Source organism: Sphaeramia orbicularis, chromosome 6, assembly GCF_902148855.1.
Source record: "Sphaeramia orbicularis chromosome 6, fSphaOr1.1, whole genome shotgun sequence".
Classification (NCBI taxonomy): Eukaryota; Metazoa; Chordata; class Actinopteri; order Kurtiformes; family Apogonidae; genus Sphaeramia; species Sphaeramia orbicularis.
The window spans coordinates 46,082,343-46,094,570 of NC_043962.1; the positions used below are offsets into that span (position 1 = coordinate 46,082,343).

A 12,228-nucleotide genomic window follows, 5' to 3' on the forward strand; every position below is an offset into this window, starting at 1 on the left:
CTTTGAAATTTTCATTAACATTGTGGTAAATGGGGCCAAAATTTTCGTTTCCCAGTATCTCGCTTAATTATTGACCAAAACTCATGAAATTTAACTCAGGAATTGACAATGGGGTCCTCTATCACATTTCAAAGGCTGATCCGGATCTGATCCAGAAGGCGGATTTTATTTTAAAAAATAAATGTAGGATTTGTATCACCGATAATGTGGGGAATTTTTGCGCTTGGCGGAGGTCTGCGCTCTCCGAGTGCTTTTCTAGTTTAGAAATGATTTGCTTCAGACATTAAATGTGCTAAATGTTACATATTTTAATAAGATTAATTGGAAAATAAATGACAAAAGCGCCGGTTTGCTGATGTTTTCAAGGTATATGATTAAGTGTTATTACACATATATATAGGTTTATGTACATTTATATAATAGTTTTATAAATCTTCCACTAAATAGAACCTGTAAAGTGAATGTATTCTAATGTGCAGACAGTGTTTTGAAGTAGATCTTGTAGCTCTGAGACAAATATTCCTTTTGAGTCAAACCCATTCTCTCGTTAATTCTTGAATTTCACATTTTGACCCAAGGCTGTATCTTGGAAAGTTCAGCCAACCAGCATTTTTGACTTGATTTTTCTTTATCAGTGACTCTCATGTGGTAAAATTTCATTACTTTTATTCTGGAAGCATTTTCCTTGTAAACCAGTGTAATCACATACTGCACATTAACAGATAACACAAGCAGCGTCTATTTATACATTGAATAAAATATAATAAAATATTACTAAATGTTGTCAACGACCAACATGACTAAGTCTGAAAACAAAAGTAGTAAGTCATCACATTTAATCAGAGGATGATGAATTCAGGAACAATTGTTTTAATCCATTAACTTCAAAGGAAAATATTTAAAGGTCGTGATTATATGTGCATTTTAAAGTAGGGCTGGACAGTATGGTCAAAAATATCATCATTTCACATCAGTCTATATCAGTGTTTTTCAACCTTGGGGTTGGGACCCCACGTGGGGTCGCCTGGAATTCAAATAGGGTCGCCTGAAATTTCTAGCAATTGATAAAAATAAATAAATAAATAAATAAATAAATAGTAAAATGGGGTGAGTTGACAGAGACAATTCCAATACATAAAAGACATGACAAACTCTGAAACTGAAGCACTATGGTACTGTTTATCTTTCAAATGTTCATTGTGGTCGGTTTCAGATGCTGCAGCTCTTTCATAATTCATAGTTTGAGTTCTTGTTTGTTCAGTATTAATTGTCAGCCTTGTAAATCCAAGATGGACTGACTGTACATATCCTGACCAGGAAAATCAAATTCTCCCTTTGTGCAGTAATCTACACCTGCCTTTTCTGCCTCTGTCCAGAATAATATACATTATATAGACCAAATGTCATCTAAAATTAATGTTTATTTGCAACGTAGTATAGCAAACTATTACATGATCAAAAACATATTAATTTTAGCAAAAAAAAAAGAAAGTCTCCACTTTGAATGTCTGGGGTCGCTAGAAATTTGTGATGTTAAAATGGGGTCACAAGCCAAAAAAGGTTGGGAACCACTGGTCTATATCAATAATAATCAAGATAAATGTCAAAGCACTATTTCTATCTAGTGTAAAGGCTTGATTTTTGGTTTTGAGCAAATATTGGAGAAACCAGATAGTTGTTCTGTGGTTTTAAACTCTTCTTCATGCTCAGAAAATGACAAGCATGCACAAAACAAATGTGAGATGTTTTAGAAATGTACAGGTAGAGCTTTGAAAACAATTATTACGATAAAATATGTAAACATCTTGTATTTTAATTTGACAATGTCAGCCAAATGAACCCTAAAATTGCAGTATAAAATGATATCCTTTTAATCCCAGCTGCTGGCCTTCAAGGTAAATGTTTACGCATTTATGTTTATGTTTACGCATCTGGCAGACGCTTTTTTCCAAAGCGACTTACAGGGGAAAACCAATTAAATCACTCAATCAATCAAATTTTATTTATATAGCGCCAGATCACAAAAAAAGTTATCTCTTGACATTTTATATATAGAGTTGGTCAAAACCAGACTCTAAGCCAATTTACAGAAACCCAACAGAATCCTCCAGGAGCAAACACTTGTAAATCATTACAATATAATATACAAAATAATATTGCAATGTGAAATAATAACACATCATGAAATTAATTATTGTTTTAATCCCCAGCCTTATTTTCAACTGTTAAATAATTATAATGATTTCTGTAAAGTCAGTCTTTACTTGTAAAGTCATCTTTATGACACCCTGTACACTGTAAAGTTGGAATAATTTTGTTTTCAGACAAATTCCTGCTTTTATTCCTATTTACACACATCAGTATAACCTATGATCAGGTGCCAGTTACATTTTGTCTATCAAGAATAAATCACAGTCACAATCATTCCATGAAAAGAGGTAAAAATATTTAATTCCAACTTTATGGGCAACAGTGTACAAACATCATAAGGTGAGTTAGATTTGCCTTCTGTACATCTCTGTGGAAATGGTCACTTTTGCTGGTTTTATGTGTGTTGTAGAGTCACAATTAAAAAAAAAAAAAGCACACTGAAACTACTTACCATCCAGAAGAGGGTTCCGGTGGCAAAGTCTGCATATTGCTCTATAGTGGACAGGACACTGAAGATAAGACACACCAGGACCATAAGGAAGCTGCAGGATGGGGAGAAAAAGTTTTCCAGTCATTAATACAAATTCACTTATCATATATTCCACGTGTAAAAAGCATGCAAAAGTAGAATTACTTAGTTTTGTAAATATGTGAACTCAGTCATTCTAATTATTAATAATAGAGGGGGAAAAGCTACTTTGTTCTGTGTCTTTTTTACATCATTTTGTTTGTGTTAACAGCTGACAGCATGTTTCCACGTCTCCTAGCTACAGTAAAACATTCCGACGAGACTGTCCATCTGTCCGTGTATATACATAGTGCACAAATATAGCCTTGTGAGCTGTACGTCTACATTCAGCGCACATACAGGAAGGTAAGGAAAACAGAAAAGACAGGTTAAGAGGTGGACAAACAGCCTTTCATGAGACGAAGAAAACCCTGAATGTTTGGCCCGTGGTTCTTTGGTTCCATGTTTATATGCATTTATTTCTTCTTTTTAGACAAAGCAGCTTTCCATAACAGCTAGACTTAATTTCAACTTTCATTTAACATATTTATTTATTAACTTTAAGACTCAGGTGTCAAACACACGGCCCCGGGGCTAAATCCGGCCCGCCAAAGGGTCCAGTCCGGCCCTTGGGATGAATTTGTGAAATGCAAAAATTACACTAAAATATTAACAATCCATTTAGTTCAGGTTTCACATTCAGATCAATTCAGTCTCAAGTGGGTCAAACAAGGTAAAATACTACCATAATAATCTGTAAATACTCACAACTCCAAATTTTTCTCTTTGTAAATGTAAATATTTTCATGTATTTACACTAAAACAAAGTATAATTTCGCAAAAAATGTGAATAACCTGAACAAATACGAAAAACCTGAAATGTTTTAAGAAAAGTAAGTACAATTTGAACAATATTCTGCCTAATATTAAATGTTTTGTGTATTTGTAGTCTGTAAGTTATAATGTACATGTGGAAATGATAAACTGAAGCAGAATATTGTTAAAATTACACTCATTTTTTCAGTTTGTTCATGTTATTCACATTGTTTGAAAGGATAGTTTGTAGATGTAAACATTTTCATTGTTTAATTTGACTTTTTTTGCTCTAAAACATAGAGAAAAGTTTGGAATCGACATTATTTATATATTATTACCTCCGCCAAGGAGGTTATGTTTTTGCCAGGGTTTGTTTGTTTGTCTGTCCGTTAGTGTGCAACATAACTCAAAAAGTTAGGGACAGATTTTGATGAAATTTTCAGGGTTTGTTGGAAATGGGATAAGGAAGAAATGATTAAATTTTGGTGGTGATCGGGGGTGGGGGGGCCCACGGGAGGGCCCATTTCCAACAAACCCTGGAAATTTCATCAAAATCTGTCCATAACTTTTTGAGTTATGTTGCACACTAACGGACAGACAAACAGACAGACAAACAAACAAACAAACAAACAAACCCTGGCAAAAACATAACCTCCTTGGCGTGGGGGGGGCCCACAGGGGGGGCCACTGATCAGCCTTGGCGGAGGTCTGCGCTCTTCGAGTGCTTCTAGTTATGTTAATATTTTACTGGTTCGGCCCACTGCAGATCAAATTTAGCTGAATGTGGCCCCTGAACTAAAATGAGTTTGACACCCCTGCTTTAAGAGATTTTTTCTCTATTATAAATTCAATTGTTCCCTCATGCACGTGTTTGTTTGCGGTTACTCTTTTTAAATGACTCACAAGGATTAAAAGCAGTGATAGTGTTTTCCCGGAAATAATCCTTGGCGCACATCTTTTAAGTGCTTTTACATGATATACTACTATGAGTGTTTGCATGCAGCATCATCACTAGCAAGCTCACTTAAAAGTCACACAGCGGTGGGTGGGTGCATTATGATCCCGGGTACTACAAGCTGGATTACAGGCCATATGCTGAAAGGGTTATATAAGTCTCTGTTTTTACTATTACCTCTACCAAGGATGTTATGTGATAACTCACGTGAATGTGTCTGTGAGGGTTAAGCAAAATTTACTGTACTTAATACATAATGGAGATATTTGCAAGTGCATACTTTTGTCTACGTGTCATAATCTTGTAATTTCATCAAAAGTCTTTTCTCCTGTTGTTAGAAATGGAACAAAAAAATAAATAAAAAATGAATCCACGTGCTCCAAAGTGTAATGCACTTGTTATAAATGGAAATGGGTGCAACAGTTTTTGGGTAATCCTGCTGATGGACAGACAGACAACCATTACACATTCAAGGATTGTGGGGCCTTGGCAGAGGTATGCTCTCCTTCTACTTATTTATCTGACATATTATTGCAGAAATACATAGTATCCAAGAAAATAGAGTGCTTTTGAGAATCTACAATAGTTAAATTAGCTCAATTTAAAAAGATTTTTTAAATAAAATAAGCCTAAATGAGGAACATACAATAATATCATGCTCACATTTGCAGACTGGATGCTGTCACCTTAAACCTTTACTGGGCAAGTGACTACTTTTGGTCATTTCTGCATGCATTACAAGTTACAATGTGGACAGTGAGTCACCAATCTCAGGTCCAATGTGGTCTACAGGGTCTGTAAGGTCCACCTCTGCATGAACGGTGAGTGTATCTGCTTTGTTAGGTACCATGAAGTAATGGTACTAATGTAAGGAATGATGTTCAGAGGGATAATGTGGATGTGGACAGGAGTCTGGATCAGCCCTTATGTTGGTCTAATGTTCTAAAATACATGGTCCTTTCAAATTAAATGTTTTCTTGTATTTTTTATATACAGGACTGTGCAAAAGTCTTAGGCGGCCTTTAGATTAATTGTTTTTGCAGCGCTGAAATGAACATGTATATTTATTTCTCAGTCTCTTTTCTTCAGATACAACAAGAAAATACAGGAAACATGTGCACAGCCTTAAAAAACACCCAAAAAACAGAACTAAATGGGTTCTAAAAGTTAAAGCCAGTATTTAGTGTGACCCCTGACCCCATGACAAGAAACAGCAAAAACCATTGGAAACATCTGGCATGTGCTGAATGAAACCTGGCATAAAAAATTAGAACGTGAATGCCAAAAATTTCATATTGTCTGAACAAAAGGATTAAAGACATGTTAAGTGTAAAAGGAAGGTCACATTGTTGTTGTTGTTGTTGTTGTTGTTGTTTATTATTTTTGTTTTTTTCACTGAAACACTTGTTTTTACTACTGTACATACTTTACTGTAGTATGTTCAGCAGTAGTACTATACTGGTCTAAAATACATGTTCCTTTCACCTTACTTGTATTTTTTATATATACTTCTTGGATTTTTTTTTGTGTTTTTTGCCACTTATGGGCAAGGAACCAAATATGGTAACTTCACTGACCTTGATTTTCTACATGACAATAAAAAAATGTTGAAAATTTTCACAAAAGTATTAAAGTCTTGTTATGTCCTGCAATAGAATAGAATAGAATAGAATAGAATAGAATAGAATAGAATAGAATAGAATAGAATAGAATAGAATAGAATAGAATAGAATAGGCTTTTTATTGTCATTGTAATCCATGTTACGACGAAATTGGTTGAGGATGCCCTTACCAAAGTGCAACAACAAATAGCAATAAATATAAATATTTTAAAAATAAATATAAAAGCACATAATGTAAAAGCAACTAGAAAAGCACTCAGAGAGCACAGACCTCCACCAAGGCAGATCAGCCCCCCCACCCCGATCACCGCCAAAATGTAACCATTTGTTCCTTGTGCCAGTATCAACATTTCCTAAAAATTTCATCCAAATCTGTCCATAACTTTTTGAGTTATCTTGCTAACAGACAAACAGACAGACAAACCGTGATGAAAACATAACCTCCACCGTTACACTTGGCGGAGGTAATAAAATACAGCATGCATAATAAAATACAGCATATGGAAACTATAGACTCTTCTCTCACCCACACAACCCTCAAATATTGCACGTTATTGTTTAAGAGTCTGGTGGCCCAGGGGTAAAAAGTGTTAACCACTTAATCAATCAGTGTCAATAACACAATAAGGTTGAAATTTTGAATTTCAGAGTATTTCTATGAGTGACCTATAAAGGGTTAAAAACCCAGTTCATTCTTGGTCAGTCAGATGGCAGGATGAGTAAATAAGAGGGGAAAGAGGGGTGACAGGGCTGTAAATCTACTAAAGGAGGATTCCCCTTACACACAGAGTACGACACATTAGCCAGATGGAACAGTGATTTTACTCAGAGGATTACTGCCTTGCAAAACACACACATAAACAAGTCTCTACCCCTGACTGATCTTTAAAACAAGCAAATGTACAGTAAGCAAACTGCTACTGCATTAGGGCATAATGTTACAAGTACAGTCCTGGACCTAAATAACACACAGTCATTAATAAGAGAGTGAACTGAGCCGACAGCATCAACTCCAATTTAGTGCTCTGTCATGTACGTGCCATTTTGACTTGGGTGACCCAGGTTAGGTACAGACTCAACCTAAGGTGACACCGAGGTTACTATTTTAGATTGCTCTTATTTTTGCCCCACAATAGCAGAAGAGAATTTGCTCGTTGAAATCTGAATGAAATGAGCCAACTTGAAGGTCCAGGTGCCAACGCAGCATTAAACCAGTCACGTCTTGGGATTTTGGAGCGGCAGTGCAGCTTCACAGAAAAGCCTGTGATGTTGTGAGGCTTTAGGATTAGATTAAAAATGTGAACATGGATCACGCAATTGTGGATATGAATCAGCTGTTCAAATGAAAGCAGCCTTGGTGCTCAATTTAGAGTTTAGATCTCAAGAAATAAGTCAATAAATCAAGGATAATCATTAGAAACGTCAGTGCATTTTAGACAAAAAAAAAAAGTAAAAAATTATCCAAGGCAGATATTGGACAAATCGTACAGGAGTTGTAGGACAAAATACTGCAGGCCTCATCATATTATGATATTATCTTTTCTGTTTCTGTGGTGTTTGAATGTGAACGACATCTGAAAATGTAAAGTAATGTTTTTATTTCCTCCGCCAGGAGGTATTGTGATCACTGTTCTTTGTGTGTTTGTTTGTTTGTTTGTTTGTTTGTTTGTTTGTTAGCAAGATAACTCAAAAAGTTATGGACGGATTTTCACGAAATTTTCAGGAAATGTTGATACTGGCACAAGGAAGAAATGATTAATGATTTAGGTGGTGATGGGGGGGGCAGATCTGTCTTGGCGGAGGTCTGTGCTCTCTGAGGGCTTTTTTTGTTTATGTTTATGCATTTGGCAGACGCTTTTTTCCAAAGCAACTTACAGGGGAAAACCAATTAAATCACTCAATCAATCAAATTTTATTTATATAATGCCAGATCACAAAAAAAGTTATCTCATGACACTTTATATATAGAGTTGGTCAAAAACCAGACTCTAAGCCAATTTACAGAAACCCAAGAGAATCCAGAACAGTTTATCTTGTGTATCATTTATTTGTCCATTTATTTCCTTTTACACTGAGAGTAAGTGAGTGGAATGATGTTCTGTTCATATGAAAGGGTGGGGGTTGGGGGGGGGGGGGGGACCATGTATTTTCTTTCAAAACAACACTGTACAAAAATAGGTAAGTCTAATAAATAAATAAATAAATAAATCCCAGGCAGGACCATAAATTTGCTTATTTATTCACAGTAAACTTCACTGGTTCATTAAAGGATGTAAAAGGTAATATACAGTTCCAATCCAAATTTTCAGACCTGAACTGAATTTTTTGCACCCAGACTGGCCTAAATCCCTCAACAGCAATGCCAGAGACTGGTAGAGAATATGCCAAAACATGAGGTAATTCCACCAAAAATTTCATTTTGATCAATTCCTATGTTGAAACATTAGCATTCCATGGGTTAAATATTTTAGGTTATACAACAGTGTGTTTTTGTTGTTACTCCACACCCAAAGGGAAGGCAAGGGGTGTTGTTTTTGGTTCAGTTTGTTTCTTTGTTTGTTTGTTAACACTCTAGCAGCAAAACTATTAGTTGAATTCACACCAAATTTAGTTTATAGATTGCTAGTGACCCAGAATAGATGTGATTACATTTTGGGAAAAATAGGTCAAAGTTTAAATTTTTTATGAATTTTTTAATTATTTTTTCTTCTCCCATTTACTTAGAATGGGTGAAATTTCACATGTCTATAAAAGCATCAATTTTGTTTCAATTTACTTCAAACTTGGCACATATATAGAGGCAACTGATACGCTGACATCAGCACACACATAGACATGATGACATCAGCTGGATCGATGCCAAAATAAGTTACAATATGTGCAAGGGGCGGGGTTTTTTTGTGCCTGCCACCACTTGTTTTATTTGTTTTATTCAAATAACGTGTGTAAATTGTTTTTTTTATTAGGAATTTGGAGAGCATATTTTCGCTACTTGGTGGAATAAACAATGAAAAAAGCATAGAATTAGTGATCTCTTCTTTTATTCCAGAAGTGCAAGTGTGCCATTTCAATATACACACTTCTCTATCAGCTATTATTACAGAAATACCAAAAACAGAAATTCTGATGTGTGTCACTAAAAGGCTCTAAGGCACTGGCTCTTCTGTACAGGCTGAGTCCTGACAGACTGGGCAGCTAAAGTCAAATCAAAACCCATTTTCCATGTGTTGAAACATGATCATTTTATTAGGATAAGCACAGCTATGATCTCAACACCGTGTAGGTCATCGGCTGGGTCGTGTAATCTCTGCGTTTTCCTTCAGCACATGGGACTATGACATTTGTTTTGTTTTGGAGGGATAACAGTGCACTGCAATATCTCTGGGATTCCACACAGTCGAACAGCAGTTGAATAAATGCCATAATTCACTAGAAAGACCATCCAACACAAAGACCCAGCCAGTTCTGTCTCCAGGGCAGTTTATTACAGCCTTTAAATATAGTAAAATAAAACTCACAATGTCTAAAGAACACAAACTAGCAACTGTTCAGAGAGCATTTAAGTAATTATATATCACAAATTCATATTTATGTAGCTCCTCTGTAGTTATCCAGGAGGTTTTTCAAGAATAATATTGAGTATAAAGAGCTCAATCCTTCTATAATTCCTCCTCTGATAAAATTAGTTAGAGCACAAAATGGATTTTTTTTCAGTTGCCAAATGATAAATGAGATATCTACCTTGTTATATGAATTTCCCTGCTTAAAGTAGAGGAAAAGCATCCATTTATACAACCAAAAATCTGTAAACAATGGTTTGAAATCCATAAGATTGACTTCAGTGGATGTGGAAGTATCTTTAACCTAGTATGATGTTTGGGTCTGTCTTTCATTTTTTATTTAAAAAAAATAAATAGGAGTAATTTTTTTTTTTTTTTATGAATTTTTTCCTCTCATTTCTTGATTATATTACATTTTATTAAAAAAACAAACTAACAACGAGTAGCACTTTCATTCATAAATGTGATCTAGCGAAGGCAAATATTAAACATATGCTTTTAATGTTGCTTGTGACTGGGATGAAGTAAACATCTGTTGAGTATTTTAACATAAAATTGTTTGATTATGTTGAAATAAAAACCCACAAATGCAGCGGGTCCACCAGACCCACGAACACTGGCTGAATAACAAACATCTGAACACCACACAAGGTTAAGTGTAATACCACTGACAGCTACAAGGGGCTCATTTCCATTCACTTACATTGAACTTCTCAATATGCTCTGCAGTACAGGGACTCATTTTGCTTTATTTCATCATATGTTCTGGTGGTATATCTATAAATTATTGTTCCATTAATTAATTAATCCTTAAGATTTTAGGATCTGGCAACGTGGTACCACATGGTTAGCACTATCGCTGCACAGCAAGAAGATCCTGGGTTCGATTCTGGGTGGAGCTTGCATGTTCTTCATGTCTGTGTGTCTTAATATCAGACGTGTACTGTAGGTTCAGTGGACAAGTTAAATCATCCATAGCTGTGAATGTTAGAGTCAATGGTTGTTTGTCTGTATATGTCATATATGTCAGCCCTATGATGACCTGATGACACGTTCAGGGTGTATCCCGACTTCGCCCCATTGGTAGCCGAGATAGGCTCCGCCCTCCCACAAGGACTAAAGCTGCCTTCACGTGCTATTACAAGTGCGCTGTGTTCAAGAGCATTTGTTGTTGCACTGAAATGAAAAATGGCTGCCTAACAATTTATCGTAGCCTGCTACTTGGGTAAAACAGTTTTGAATATGTTCATTCATCTGTTACAGCATTATTTGAATTTCCCTCAGGATTAAAGAAGTATCTATCTATCTATCTATCTATCTATCTATCTATCTATCTATCTATCTATCTATCTATCTATCTATCTATCTATCTATCTATCTATCTATCTATCTATCTATCTATCTATCTATCTATCTATCTATCTATCTATCTATCTATTTAAAATAAATAAAAGCATATAAGCGTTCATAAAAGCATTGTTTATGATTTGCTTTGAATCCCTTGTTGCTCTCCATCATGTTGTTCAATGGTTATTTTCATCTCTGTAGCTTGTGCATCAGTTTTTTTTCCCAGTTCTCCAGTGGAAAAAAATGACATGAGGGGATGTTCATGTGCAATTTTCAAGTTTGTAATTACACTCACAGTCAATGAAAACTTTGAGACCATATTTTTCAACATAATTTTTAATTTGAAACCCTAAACTGGAATTTTTTCATATGAATCATTTGTTTAGGATACTGGCATACAGAAACAAAAATCTAAAGTTTCAAGAATAATTTAAAAATAAAAAAACTTAACAAAAGAAAATGGCACCCGCCAAGCACAAAGTCACAACAGTCAGTACCAGGTATGGCCTCCGTTTGCTTCCGTGTCTCACCTTGGATGCGGTCTATCGTCAACAGAGCCTGTGGTGTTGTGGCGTTCAACCAGGTTTGTGATTGTGGGTTGGGATCAGCCCATACATAGGCCTGGCTATATCACTGTAGCTCAAACTGGCCTCCACCATACCCAGTACCCGGAGACGTTGCTCACGTGATAGACGTGGCATGATGCCGTTCACTGGACTAATAATGATGGCCTTTTTTGGGCCTTTATATAGGCCTTCAAAACAAATCCTCAAATTGTGCAGATACCCACTGAGTATTGCTCAATGTGTATTTGGTCCACTTTTGCAAAGAGACCAACCCATGTGCAATGAACTGTGACAACATGACAACTCATCATTATCTCAACTACCCGAGCACGAAGTCATCAATAAATTCACAATAAATAATTACAACGCCCTGACAAGTAGAAATAAGCATACATTTCTACCTCAAAGTTTCTATTGACTGTCAGTTTAGTATTTACTACAGGGTGTCCCATAAGTCTCCATACATAGGAAAAATAAACGTTTCTTGACATAAACCATTTTTATTTATATAATATGCTCTATATGACTGCCATTTTGTTGGGAACACATTTCAATGCGTGTCCTCCACTGCTGAAGAACTATAAAGAAGAAATATAAAGAAATACATGTTAGAACCATATATGTATGGAATGTATTATGTCTCCTATGTATGGAGACTTATGGGACACCCTGTATAATTCTCATTGTACGTGAAGGCAGCATA

The 12,228-nt window shown here is 35.5% G+C and overlaps 1 protein-coding gene across 3 annotated transcripts in view; it reads right to left on the reverse strand.

The window, feature by feature from the left end:
• kcnq1.2 (potassium voltage-gated channel, KQT-like subfamily, member 1.2) overlaps positions 1-12,228 on the reverse strand; it is a 274,383-nt gene that overhangs the window by 243,481 nt on the left and 18,674 nt on the right. For all 3 annotated transcript variants that reach the window (XM_030136301.1, XM_030136300.1, XM_030136299.1), the window contains exon 3: positions 2,603-2,693. In XM_030136301.1, coding sequence (XP_029992161.1) covers positions 2,603-2,693 — 91 coding nt within the window. The remainder of the gene's footprint in view (positions 1-2,602; positions 2,694-12,228) is intronic.